At 44.0% G+C, this 14,482-nt stretch overlaps 1 protein-coding gene across 17 annotated transcripts in view; it reads left to right on the top strand.

The window, feature by feature from the left end:
• TECTA (tectorin alpha) overlaps nt 1-14,482 on the top strand; it is an 80,866-nt gene that overhangs the window by 7,685 nt on the left and 58,699 nt on the right. For 6 of the 17 annotated variants that reach the window (XM_089915710.1, XM_089915720.1, XM_089915723.1 and 3 more), the window contains 5 exons: nt 243-2,912; nt 6,077-6,210; nt 8,895-9,182; nt 12,956-13,093; nt 13,440-13,605. In XM_089915710.1, the coding sequence (XP_089771836.1) occupies nt 2,849-2,912; nt 6,077-6,210; nt 8,895-9,182; nt 12,956-13,093; nt 13,440-13,605 (790 nt within the window). In that variant the 5' untranslated portion in view covers nt 243-2,848. Of the gene's footprint in view, nt 1-242; nt 2,913-4,200; nt 5,361-6,076; nt 6,211-8,894; nt 11,444-12,955; nt 13,094-13,439; nt 13,606-14,482 lie in introns of those variants that run through there. The other 11 variants (XM_089915713.1, XM_022560261.3, XM_089915712.1 and 8 more) reach the window with 8 other exon arrangements.

A 14,482-nucleotide genomic window follows, 5' to 3' on the forward strand; every position in this document is an offset into this window, starting at 1 on the left:
CACTCGCTTGCACCCAGCTTGTCAGTCATTCTGATCCATTTATGCCACCATCTTGTGTATCTGGTTAGCCCAGGTGGCATTTATCCCAGGAGCAGTCCTGCCCCAAGAAGGATGAAACATTTAATATGGGTCAAAAGGCTGAGATACAAATACCCACGAGTGCATGAAGGAAGACCAAAGCAATTACTATGACACTAGCAGTTTTTAAAATAGAACCAACTCTTTTGCTTCACTACATTTAGGTTGACTACTGGACTGAAACCTTAATAAAGGCTGGGCAAGGAGAATGCTCTTTGAGGTGAGTCTTGGATTTGAGCTTAATTTTATTTTGGACAGGCACCCCAAAAATCAGATTTTCTGTTACATAAATATGTGCCTTGGGGAGGAAAATAGTCATTTGACATCTGAAAGTAAATGTGGAGAATTCGTAAAGCCTACTGAATCACCACGGGATTATGGGGAAAATATTGAATAATTTAGACTGAAAGACTAGTTTCCCAAACCTCTTGTCCATTTTAGGACAATTTGTTCGAAACTGGAATTATGTCTTTTGATACAGTTGGCATTAAATGTCTGGTCAGAGAGAACTTTGAAGCGATTTTTAAATTCCCACTGATTTACAGAGAGTTTTCTCCGGCTACCTTCAAATGATTTCCTTTTTTTAACAAGTCTCACTTTAAATATTTTGGATAGTAAACTTAGTTTCTGCCTTAGCCAATGTTTCTCATTCTGCATCGAACCGGACACCTTTTTACCTCGTTCACGATGCCTTTTAAATACCTACTGCAACTTTTCGTCAGGGGGGGTCTATCTGTCCCCACTCCCTCCAAGGACCCTCGCTGGGTATCTGTGGAGGTTTCCAGAGCCCTTGGTTTTTCCCTTGTGAAAGATCCTGCCTCGCGTTGGTTACCTGTCCCCTGGCCTAACCCACTGCCCTGCGGTGTATCAGAGGGAAAAGGGCAGGAATAAAACCTAGAAAAGTTTGAGACAGTTTCTTTCAAAACTTCACGCACACCTGTGAAAAAACAGGGTAGAGCCTATTTGTGGCAGCCGTTCAAAAGCAGAGAAACAAAAAAAGACTTTGGTAGAAAACCAACTTTAAATATTGCAGGCAGCAGCTTTGTTTGGTGTTTGAATCCCATGCTGGTGGATGCTAATTCCGTAACATTATACACCTGCCTTTTTTTGGGTACAAAGGTAGAAGGGGGGTTTTCTTCTGTGTTTTTCAGTGCAAAGTGATTCCGATCAGAAAGGACCAAGGTTTCAGCTCCAAGTAACTGACATTTCCATCTGAATCTACTCTCTTTTTTTTTTTTTTTTAAGGGGGGAGAAAAAGGTCTAGTTTTTCAGGAAAAGAACCTCTCTACGCAATCCTGAAACTGATCTTTAGATTTACTTTTCCTTAATCAATAGAAGAAAAACTTGATTGCAACTCAACACTTACGTGACTCTAGCGCAGGACTAACTGAATTTTTGGTTTTGAGAGTAGGGGATTCAGACATCATTTCAGGAATCAGAAATAATTGGCAGCAAGTAGGGGAGAACTGACATGAATTCTTGTTTTACCTAATTTTTCCTGGTTTACCAAGATTTGGCTTAATATTTCCGACTCCATTCCTCCAGTCTCTGCAGAACAGGTTAGTGACATTTTTCATAAATACAAATATTTAAATGAATCCTCCTTCCTGCTCTCTGAACTGTTTCCCTAAGGACTCCAGCCTTAAACCTGCCTCACATCTCCTTCTGCTAAAAGCTGTGTGTGATCTCTGCTAAAGGCTTCCTCCCATTTTCAGCAAAACTGACTAATATTTATTACGTGCTTAAGATTTCAATGTGTGTGCTTGACAACTGAAGATTTACAGTAAAACTCACAGGGGAGATTCACTGATTTTCCATAGAAGTCTGGCTGAAGAATTGTGATAGCTTCCAATAATTAGAGAAGGGTTTTTAGTTTTAAGAATGCTATCGGAAGCAAACTTCAGTGTCTACCCATGCACTTGGTGCTGACGCAGGAGTATGTGTAATTTGGAGCTTGCCTCTCAGCTCTACAGAGCGGCACAGATCATCCAAGGGGTAAAGCCAGCGGTCCAACAGATTGTAACTAAAATGAAAACAAGTTCACTTTTGTGATGTTCTTTCTCTAATTAATTTGCTGCGACTAATTACTTGCTTGTGTACCGGATTCTATTTTTATTGTAATTCCAAGGAGCCACCCCTGGCATAGTTCTTTTTTTATTACATGTCTATTATTCATTTCACATATGGAAAGTCAGTGGACAGTCTTCTACAACCGGTGACTCTGGTCTGTACTTCAGAGTGATGGACTGGCTCTATGGTTTACAGAAGGTGATGGCAAACTCTAAATCCTCCTACCTATAGGACCACATTGTGTTTTAACTGACTTTTATGGGATCCTGATTGAAAGCTGTTGTGAAAATTAGGAGAGCCTGGTCTCACAGAGGATGGATGTCTGTTCTAGAGACACAACAGGCATCTTTAGAGTGGGGTCCTGTTTTTCAGGGCTTTAGTAGCTAGAGAGTAGATGCCTTTCCTTGACTCATTGCCATGCTCATTGATTCTTTATAATTTCCTGACAATTTGAATGATCTCATTACACTTCCAAACTGCTTCTCATGGGGGAATCTAATTTGTTCATGAGGTGTTGAACATAGGAGGGCCCGCCAGCATCCAGGGCATTTCATCCTGACTCAGAACTGTTGATGTTGTTATGTGAATGTGCTATGATGGTTGTGATGTGTCTTGGGACTTGCCACCAAACACACCTGGTGTTCTATTTACTCTGGCAAGCTGGGGATTTTTTTTTTCTTTTTCTTTTTAAAATTCCAGGATGAATTATTCATCATTACTTAGAATTTGGGTCTCTTTCATCTTCGCACTTGTACGGCACCAAGGTGAGTACTACAAAATTCCATAAAGCTCATGATTAGCATGCTCTTGAATTTATAAAGAGACGCTTTTGTTGGAACTGTAATTATCAGGGCAGGTGTACATGTGTCTACAGTTACAACAAGAAAAATGTAAATTAAATTCTGCCGTCAAGGGCAAAATACATTAACTCTGAATGATGTTCATTTACATTCCTACTTTTTCTTATTTCACTTCGAACACAATTTGTATATACCAAGTTGCCCCATGTCAATGGAATAAGTCTTTAAGATAATGCAAATTATTTTCATTAAAAGTACACAGGGTAGGTGTGTGTGCATCCCATGCCTGATGATTGATTCCAATGAAGGCATTTAACTGGTGGCACAGACTTTAAAAAATACACTTGTTTAAGCCAAAATGAGGGAGTTCCAATGGCATTAATGCCAGTGACTTGAGTATCAGTGGCCATTTACAATGGCCAAAAATCTAAAACTGCAAGTGAAATAAGAAAATTTTTCCCCTCCGTGATTCCTCCTTTTTCTCTATGTAGCATTGCCCTGGGTAGGTAGGAGATCACATGCATTTCTACAGTTTTTGAATTTTAGGCAAGAAAGGTGGGAAAATCTATATCGATTTGAAACTTTTATGGCTAAAACTCTAGAGCACCTTCTTTGTTTTGTTTGTTTAGTTCAGCGGACACATGATTACAAGTCTGAGTGAACAGATCTATAAGGCATGTGGAGCCCTAACATTTTTCTAGGATTGGATAAACTTAAGCAGTTGTAGCAGGCAGGCTATAGTGTGAAACCCCACAATAATGACTCCAACTGCCTCTAACCTCGTACTCCTGCTCTAAGAAAGTATGTGTTATTTGGAGAAAAACATAAAAAACAACGTTCTGGGAACATAAAGTTTATTGTAAAATTCCTGGCCTAAAATCAGCATGGGTGAGGAGATTCTATCTTCTATTAACTCTGATTCTATTGATAGGCTATGCTGTTAACAAGCTATATTTTTATAATAGTAATGACTTCTAAGGTAGGAATTACTGTAGTTTAAACCTACTCCCTTTTATTAGTCATATTTTTTTTATTCAACAACTATTTGATAAGTACTTACAATATTAGATATCTTGATTATTTGTATCCTTCTTAAAATTGAAAAATGTTGATTGTCCATCCTTTCCTGTTCAAAATCATGAGCTAGTTAGGATCATTCCTGAAGGGATGAATCTTGCAAATTTGTGTCACCTTTGGAGCAGAGAGAGAAGTTAGGGACAATCTCTCTGACCATAGTTTTCTGTCTCCTCAGGAGGGGCATGGATTTCTCCTGTCCTAGGCAGATTGGCCAACACTGCCCCGAATACCAATTAATCTTTCTATTCAAATGATTACAATTCAGCGTGAATTTGAGACCTTGTTCACACTTGGACATCACTTCTAAAAAGTTCCCCATGAAGGATAAATCCATGACACGATTTGATTTATTATTATTAATTTGAGAATGTTCATTACCCTTCAGATTTAATAAGTACCTGTGTATAATTCTATGATAGGGATTATAAAGAGATTTTTTAAAAGATTGCTTCCTTCTGGGAATTTGGAATTTGTTACTTCTATGTAATTATGACTGTTAGAGAAACCTTTTTTGTCTACTGATGGTGACATTAAATAAAGCACGTGGGCTGAGTGCCCCTGTGATAAAACTAACTACAGTACCTCCCAAAGATTTCCTTTGGTTGGCTTCACAGAGACTTCTGAAGGTTGGGGAACGATGCTTATACACTAATGACCAGGCTCGTCTTCCCCATTTCCCTCTTGATGTTAGTTAGCCCTTGGAAACAGAGTAGCTCTTCCCCCAGGCAGACCTCCCCTCATTCCCTGCTCCACGAGGAGAGAAGCTGGCACTCGGCCAGGCACTACTGAGCTGCTCTCTGGTCACTCGGCCACTCTCTTACATGAGCTGCTCTCTGCTCACTTAAAGGCTCCCAAAAGAGCAGGGCAGCCCTCGGTGGTTTCTCGCCAGCCTATCGGCTCCATCAGCACAGAGCAGGGATTTTCCCAAGGAGGGGCCCCCGACCTGGGGATGGGGCATCAACACCTGCAAGCAGGTGCCTCACGAACTGTCAGCAGAAGCCCCAAATGCATTTGCCACGCATGAGTTAAGAAGACGGAAGAACAGATGATGTCCTATTGCTCAGTTTTCATCCAAGAAAAGAAAGGACAGAGGCAAAGAAACATTACACCCCAGATATAGATTATTTCATAAATGCCATTGGACCTGATCATCAGTAATGTAGACCCTGGGGAAATTGTCTAATTTCTCTCTCTGAGCTGGGCCACCCCTTGCAAGAGTTTGGATGAGAATCTTCTGAGAAACAAGCCAGCTTGCCAAGAGAGGTGGTGACACAGTTACAGGAGGGGAGCTGTGTGTGTCTGTGTGATGACTCTCACCTTTGACCAGGATGATGAGTAAGCGCCCCAAGCCTCCTCCCGAAGACTGCTCAAAGGCCCAACCTCCTTTGCCCCAGAGGATCCCAAGTCTGTCTTTGTAAACAGGAGCTGGGCAGAGAGACTTCTCATGGGGCGGGAGCTCAATCAAGGTCATTCACAGGCCAGTTACTACAAACCCTCTCTTCCCACTCTTGTCCCAGATCCAACTATTGTTTATTTCCTCTGTGATCTGGTATCTTCTCCTATTGTGCATCTGGAGGAAGGGGACTCCTTTCAGGAAAAGACTTGATAGTAGAATTCTTGAGCTAGAAGGGAGTCTCATAGCCACTGGCCACGTTCTCTGTACGTTGCCTTCTGATCAAGGATTCAGCGGGCTAAGCCACACCAGACCTAGAGGCACCTCTCAGTGCTCTGAGAGCCCCAGGCAGGGCTGATTTCACAATCTTCCAGCCAGTGTTAACCACTGCTGTCTCCTAAATGTGTGGAAACATAGAAATGAAGCGGGAAGTGATTTCTCTTAGGGAGAAATGCCATCACTTCCACGCTCCCCTTTCCAGAGGCAGAAGGTAACGCACCGTGTCCAGCCGAGGCTGAGGATAACTGAAAAGGCTGTCTGACTTACACGTCGTTTGTAAGACTTACTGAAAGAAGCTGGCTTTAGTGGGTGGGAGGAAAGCAGCTTGCCGAACCGAAGGGGAATCGGCCATCCACCTAACCGCCCTGTCTCTTGACAGTTCAGCCCAGGGAGCTCATGTATCCATTTTGGCAGAATGACACCAAAACCCCTAAAGTAGACGACGGAAGCTCATCTGAGATTAAGCTGGCCATCCCCATCTACTTCTTTGGCGTTCCTTACCGCACCATCTATGTAAGTGACAAGCAGCCCAGCTGTTGCTCTAGGGCTCTCCCACCTTGCTGGTCATTAAGGAAAAGTATTTTAAATACCTTCTTCCAGGGCTCTGGGAATGGAGGATTTGTTGGCAGCCCAGATGACGAGTTCTGAGATTTCATGAGCTGATAGGTTTTATGATTAAGAAAGTCAAAGGTATATTTCATGGCTAATGTTCACAGTGGAGGAGTATACAGAGCAATGGATTGCTTTTGTGGGTGATGAAACACCCAAGCGAAGCAGAGACCCCAATGCCAGGAACATTATTTCTGCCACTAGACAAGATAAAAAGATACAATGAACCATAATAGGAGCAACAGCAATTTTCTTTCCCTTCTGGGGCTGTGAAGACTTTAGGCATCTGCTCTTCTGAGGCTTCCTACCAATATGGAGCAGAGTCAAAGCAGAGTAGAGGGGTACTCAACTATTATATAAAGGTTGTCTGCAGAATTGGCCAACCTCACTGGGCCTGAGATACGCCATAGGGCCTCATTGTCAAAGCTGCATGAAGAAATGGTATCATTTGCTGTCAGAGCTCTCCTGGGCACCTGTGTTCTCAGGTTATTTTTAATTTTTTGATCATTGGAATTGCTACAGTGAGACTATAGCACATTGACAAGAAGATTCAGAGCAACTGAACCTGTCTTGATTTTCGGCCTTAAAAGAATTGAGTGAAGCAAATGTAGATTATATTACATCCTATTCTATTCTGCGCTCTGCCCTGGAAGAAGCAATAAAACTCCAGGCACCTCCATCTCTGGCCTCCTCTGCATCTGGGACCTCTATCTTCCCCAACTTTTGATTGATAGCTCAAGGCTGACTCCCACTAGAAAAGAGTTCCCTCTTCCATTATGTGACCTGTGGTCCTTGAACTTGCAGCATCAGCATCACCTAGGCACTTGCTAGAAATGTCACTTCTCAGGACCCACCCCAGACCTACTGAATCTGGGAGGGGGCCCAGCTATCTGTTTGAACAAGCCCTCCAGGGAATTCTGTTGCCCACAAAAGTTTGAGAACCACTGCTCTTAACTATAGAATATAATCAAAACAAATCTGGGTCATCACTAACTTCCTCTGCTAGTCTGTGTGTTTTAATCACACCGCTGTTCCCTAGAAGACACATTGCTCCGGCATCCTGAAATGCCTTTTATGCTCTACTCACTGTAGAGCCTCCTTAGTCTATAACAGCTGATTGTAAGTTTCTGAATGTGTTGACCTGATTTTGGAGGTGAGAGGGCTGCACAGGACTTCCATTCTGGAAGCCTTGGTCTCCTAGACCTCTAGAACACGTGTATTTAGTTAAGCTCCCCTTTCTCCTCCATTGTACTAAGTGACATGGAGTCTGAATAATTCTTGCCTTTGCAGAAGGAGGGTCCTTAATTTGGGGGAGGCTTATTCGAGGGCAAATTTTTCCTTGGGTTTCCAACACTTTAAGCCATGCAGCCTTGTTGAGGCTTCTGGGTTGTTCACTGATACTTGCAGACAGCAGACTCTCAATGTCCTTGTAGCTGGATCTCCAGCTTCCTTTCCAAACTGCACACCCTTGCTTCCAAAATAGGTTGACATACATACCCTTGGCCCAGGTACTGATAACTTATCTCTGGGATCTGAGTCACTGTTAATGTCCATAATATTACTAATTAAATATGAACCTAACAATAGAATGTTTCTCTGTTGAGGAATTGCAAGTATTCCCGTCACAGACACTCCTGCTGTTGAAACCATACAAGCCTTTGGGTTAAATCAGCTTCATGTACCAACATACTGAGCTGCAGACACAGGCAGAGGCATATTGTTTACAGGTCCTGTTTATGAGTATATATATCGGCTTGTTATTTGCAGTAAGGTTTAGTAATTTAATAAGTTTACTAAGCCATTTACAAATCATGAAGAAGTCACCGTAAGATAGTCATTTACATATACAGTGTAAAGTTTTCATGTCTCCATTTTGTGCAGAGACTCTACAAAGAAGCTAACAAACTACAAGAGCTGTAATGGAATTGGGCTCATCTGTAGATTGTAACCTTATCTTTTTCTGAGTACCGAGTGGTTCTGACATCAATAGAAATCCTTTAAATGTCTCATCCAGGGCGGGATATGGTTCATCTTGAGATCTGAGTTTGGTGATGGAGTATTTGATTTACCTTTCATTGACACTCCTCTTTTGTCATGTAATAGGAATCAAGGTCTAATATAGAGTTCCTCCATTTTTAAATTTAACTTTCTGCTTCCATGTTTTTTGGGTTTTTTCCTGTCTATTTTGCATCTGTAACTCTGGATCTTCTTTATTGCCCACATAAGCCACTGGCTAGCCCAACACACACACACACACACACACGCACACACACACACACACACACACACACAATCCAGTAGCATTTGATAAGTATAAATAAAGACAGGTTAGAGAACATGAAAATGAGGCTGATTATTAATAAGAAATGCAGGTGGCTACAAATTGAAAGTGAAAGGAAACCAATGAGTTTGTCTGGAAGCAAATGAACCTCCTAGCTGAGCAATGGAAGCTGCCGTTTGGGGGTCCTGATTCAGTAGTTTAAAAGTCGTTTCCATTCATATGATTAGGTGAGCATCTGTCTTGGTTTATGACTCTGAAATTGTCACGGTCTCAGATCCACTGTGCAAAACCTCTTTTATTTTTGTAGGTCAATAACAACGGAGTTGTTTCATTCAACGTGCTGGTGAGCCAGTTCACGCCCGAATCTTTTCCCCTGGCGGATGGGAGGGCCTTCATTGCTCCATTTTGGGCAGATGTGCACAATGGGATTCGAGGCGAGATCTATTACAGAGAGACCATGGACCCTGTCATCTTGAAAAGAGCCACCAAGGACATCAGGAAGTACTTCAAAGACATGGCAACCTTCTCTGCCACTTGGGTTTTCATTGTGACCTGGGAGGAAGTAACGTTTTATGGAGGAAGCAGCACCACACCTGTAATCATTCAAATTTTCCCTTTTCCACTTCGTATTCTGACATCTAATTCTTGTCCATCTTCACTACTGTGAAGGAGCCTAATTGTTAGAGCTGAAGAATGTCAGTTTCCTTGAGTTACACTGAGGAGTCTTGCCACCCACTTTCCAGGAAACAGAGGGAGCTATCACACCTAACCAGTCCAGTCAGCTGTAATATTTCAGAAGATGTGTCATCTCTGTCATGAGCCATTACAAATGTCTAAAAAGAAGCCCTCCACAAGTTCCTTGCAGTAGGTAGCATTCCTATTTTGAGACACTGAGACCCCATACGATTAGGGACCCACCAGGAACCCAAAGGTCCCTTTTCCTTACCAGAGGCCCAAATGCCTCTCTCCATCAGCTAATTTCCTTTTCTTCTTTTTTCACAAAACCTGATAGGAAAAGGAAACTAGGGTGCCAGTTTGGAGCCAAATGATCTGGCTCATTTTATTATGTTATGACCTTTTTTAAAATTGTGACCAGGGCTAGAATTATTCGTATTTGATGCTAGTTGGATTGGGCAGTTGAAGTGTTTCGTGAATAAAGTTTCAGCATCTGCTCAGAAATCCTAAATGGGCAAAATCAGATAAAAGTCATATAAGAAAGATTATCACTGGCCTTATTATAGAGACAATCAGCTTTCTACAGAAAAAGGGACAGAACGTAATTTTCAGGAAAGCCTGCCGTTTGTGTGGATGACTTTGGCAATGGAGCTTTTTTGAAGCATGAGATGCGTCTTCAATGTATAATTTCCAGTAAGCAAAGACACTCAGAAATCTTCCCTCCGCTTTCTTAGGATTATTTCCAATTCCATCTGTTTTCCGATTTCCCTGGCGATGAGTCAGTTGTTTCAGGGTGAAACAGAAACTACTGAGTTAGAGGCAGAGTTGGAAAAGTGCTGGGCTTGCATTTCATAGCTGCCCTGCTGTGAGCACCCTGCCTCTTTGCACCTTCTGACCAGAGCATCGCAATGCACTTTATCACTAAGAGGTTCTGGAGAACAGAAAGATACAAGTTTAAACAGTGGATGCACTGGCTAGAAATAACCTCTAAAGAAGCAAAAATTTCCCCCTGTCATGTTATGGATTGCTAACGACTCCTTGGGTGATGTTTTACGTCCTTGAGCTTCATACCTTACAGCTTTAGGATGCAGGATGCCAGCGATCGATAAATTTTAGTATCAGAGGGAGAAAAATAAAGAGAAGAAATGCCCATCAAATGCTGACCACCAGTTTTTCAAAAAAATCTTCCATTGGCAGTAAAAATGGCAAGATAATTTAGATACTTTCTGGTTTGTACTTGGGCGTAAATTTATGGACTAGGTGAGGACTCTTTCAATGAGGATGAGTGAGGTAACATCTAAGTGCTTTGAGCTCCTTGGAGAAAAAGATGATAAAAATCCTCCAGAGCTGCAGGAGTGTCCATCCAGCCCTGTCTTCGAAATCGGCCCCCTCTTCCATCTCCCATTATCCTAGGCCCCCCCTTCTTTAGAGGAACACGTATCAACAGGCCAACTAAACACTGGGCATGAGAGATCTTTTAGAAGCAGAAGCCCAGTAGAAAGTCAAGAGTATGTGTTTACTTTAAGGAAGGAAAACTAATATTTATTGAGGCTGACTGTGAACCCAGGGCTGTGATAGGCTATCTTTGCAAATCATTTAGCCCTCACAAGAATGTTCCCAAGGAAGCTCGCCGTCCACTTTAAAGGTGAGGGGACAGGCCCAGAGAAGTTAAGTAACTTGTCCAAGTGTCAAGAAAAGGGATTTGAACCTCATATGCGGCAGAGCAGGGTGCAAACCCAGTCTCCTAACTCTGAATCCTAAACTCTTTCCTCAGCTGCCCCCTCCAGGTAGCGTTAGACGTCCTCTGAAGTATAAAAGGGCTTTTCAAGAATTAAAAACATGGTTTTACAAGAACAGATCCAGAGGAGTCTTACAACCCATGTTGAAGAGTTACCTGTGTGTTGGGGGGGCGGGTGTGAGAGTGAGGGAGAAGGTGCATGAGGGCAAGCCAGCTTCTGGAGCGTTCTTAGGATGGCTGGCTGGTTTTAAGGTGACTTCTGGGATCAGACATGGGTTGCTTTCAAGACCTGCTTGGACCAAAGATATTTCCAACTTTATTTCAGGAGAAGGAATTCACATCCGGAAGGAGCATCCTGGTCTGAAGGAGGGTTTAGCTTTGGTCCTTGTGTGACGTTGACTTTATGCCTTTCTCTTGAATCTGACCCCACAGCGGCCATATAGGTGACTGCTCGCTCCTCTCTGTGTCCCACTTTGCCCTTTTGTTGAACGGGGCCAGAGAATGGAGGCATAAACCTGGGCGGCTCTATCATAAACGCCATCAGCTGTGGCAAGCACGGAGCTTGAGGAGAAAGTTCTCGTGTACAAAAAGGGCTTTTCTTTACTTGCACCTTTTCTCCCTCCCTGGGACTGTCTAGGATGGGAGATTTGGGGCTTCCAAGATCCTCTACCCCAGTTTGATTACACAGGATAAGGATGTGGGTCTTCCTCTGCATCTGACAGAATGTTAACCAGGACGGTATCGGGCAGCTGGGAGAATGCTAGGTTTGAATGGAAAAGGTCGAAGCAGCCTCTCCTTTTAACTCTTGTTTTTTACTTGAATTTCCTGAAAACATGCATCAGCGGGTAGGGATTAGCAAAGGGAAATAGTAAAGGACAGAGTTTGCTACAGCTTGTTTCTGGAAACTGTTTGCAAGACTGATTTGAATGTATATAACATCTCTGTCCTAAAAAGTTGAAAATTAAGACCGTGTGTAATGACAGTGCACGAAGAGATCAGACTGGGAGCTCTGGCTCCAATTCTGTTTTCTGTTGCTGGGTCATTGTGGAACTTCCAGCAATTCATTTCCCTTGAGCCCTCAGTTTTCTTAGCTCCTATGATGGGAATGGGCCAAAAAATTGCCTGTCTTAGCATTGGTTGAGGTACAGATGGAGGTGGAGAATTTTGCAGATATAAAGTGATGTATAAATGCTCCATTAGAGGAGCAATTTCTCCCCACCAAGTGCTTTTTAAAAATCAATTTCCAGGGGCTTCCCTGGTGGCGCAGTGGTTGAGAGTCCGCCTGCCGATGCAGGGGACGCGGGTGCGTGCCCCGGTCCGGGAAGATCCCACATGCTGCGGGCCCGTGAGCCATGACCGCTGAGCCTGCGCGTCCGGAGCCTGTGCTCTGCAACGGATCACTTTCCAACCTGCATTTAAAAGAGGGGGAGACATCTCACAAAGATTAGCGGTGTGTTCCAGGAAGCGAGAGAGCAGGGCCCATGCCACCACTGGAGTCACACCGACTGGCATTTGCGTGCTCTGCCCTCTCCCTCCCCACCCCCACGCCCTACCCCACCTGCTCTGGGAACAGGTGCTCACAGCCCTCTCCCTGGCTTGACTAGTTCCTATAGTTTATTCTCATGCTGCCATCTATAGGTGCCCACGTATTATCACATGCTGAGTCGGGCCGCTGACTTTCCTATCTGGTGCCAGTCAGAGATATAAGAGGGATGCTGAGTCAGCCTCTAGGTTATTCTCAGGCAATTTCTTTTCTGGATGCACAGCCCACATGTCTTGCTTTTCCCCCTGGAGGTGAGAACATATTTGGAGAGAAGGCAGAGCACAGAGGCTGGGGTCAGAGCAGCTCTGAGCTGCTTGAGTGGGGAGGGGGCAGGGTAAAGGGAGCTGCTACTGGGGAGAGGAGCTCCTGGGGATGTGAGTCCTGAGCCCACCCACCCATTCGCATCCTGCAGGTGAACACCTTCCAGGCCGTCCTGGTGTCTGACGGCACCTATACATTCACGCTCTTCAATTATTACGAAATCAACTGGACCACTGGGACGGCGAGCGGCGGTGATCCCCTGACGGGTCTTGGGGGAGTGATGGCACAGGTAGGTGGTTCTCTGGCTCATCCTCCTATGTGTTTCTGAAGCACTGCACTCTCTTCTTATGCTCTTAGCATCTGGGAGGAATCCTGCTTTGAACTGGAGAAGCGTGTCTGATCCTGCAGGTGGACTGAGGGACTAGTCTTGCCCATCTTTGATACCTGGATCCGGGTGTGGCATGAACTAGCGGGCCATTATCACCTGAAATGGTGGCCCCAGAGACTCCAGGAAAAGGGGTCTCTTGATTTCAGGTGTGCTGAAAACAAGATGGTGGGCAAGTAAATCAAGGTCGGGGCGGGGGTTAGGGGATGATGTGTGTGCTCAAAAGTCTGCTCTTCCTTTTGTGCTCTAGGCAGGATTTAATGGTGGAAACATCACCAATTACTTCAGCCTTCCGGGGTCAAGAACCCCTGATATTGTGAATATACAAGAGACCACAAACGTCAATGTTCCAGGTCGCTGGGCATTTAAAGTTGATGGGAAGGAAATTGACCCAGCCAATGGCTGCACCTCCAGAGGTAAAGGCATTTCCTCTTCTCTGAGGCAAAGCAGGGTTTGTTTCGTTGAGATAGACAGGCAGGCTTTTAAGCCATGGTAGGGGGGACTCGTGGCTGATGCTTTACCCTCTGAAGTCTCTCCTCTGGGTAATGGAGATCAAGGTAATTTTTGCATGCACGTTCATCGCTCCAGGAGCTGAAACCCTGCGCTGGCCATACCGCAGTTTCTGAAGCCTTTGCCTGGGGTATGAACACAGCTCCCCATTGGGAACTACTGCAAAGTGGACGAGGCTCTTGAATGATTTCGCAGCCAGAGGGACAGAAGAGAGCCCTCCTGTTTAACATTATTTTTGTTGTCGTTGTTGTTGCCATGTCCCCCTTTAAATTTTCCTTCTCATCTTTACTCCTGCTCTACCATCTGCACTTTGTAGATCCATGGGAGTGGGTGAGCTTGGAGCATCACCAAGTCTGTACGAGAGAAAATCAGTGCTTCCTAGTATGATTAGAAAGAAAGGAAAAAACGTGTCATAGTCTTTAGGGTAGCTTCTCCTAAAATCCTCCAAGCAGCAGCAAAACATGCAGGAATTTAGGGAGAATCAAAGCCGGCTTTAGGTCTGTGTGAACAAGCTGTAGGTGAACCTCCGTGGGTTTCCTTTACATTGGCATCCAAAGTTTGGAGCCTCCTCTGAAATGTCCAAACCCCTTCGGATGTACAAAACAGCCCAGGACTCTCACAGGGACACCATGGTTTATAGATTCCTGCTTCTTATATGTCTAAAAGTATTCAGAAAACAGGATTTCTGGGCATATTTCTGCCTCTAGGAGTGGAGGCTATAGCAACTAGAATTAGTCAATCATCTATCCATCTGTCTGTGCATTTATCTACCCATCCACTCAC

The sequence above is a fragment of the Delphinapterus leucas genome, chromosome 7 (assembly GCF_059928025.1).
Source record: "Delphinapterus leucas isolate spDelLeu-1000000601 "Yukka" chromosome 7, BTC_Dleu_Yukka2, whole genome shotgun sequence".
Classification (NCBI taxonomy): Eukaryota; Metazoa; Chordata; class Mammalia; order Artiodactyla; family Monodontidae; genus Delphinapterus; species Delphinapterus leucas.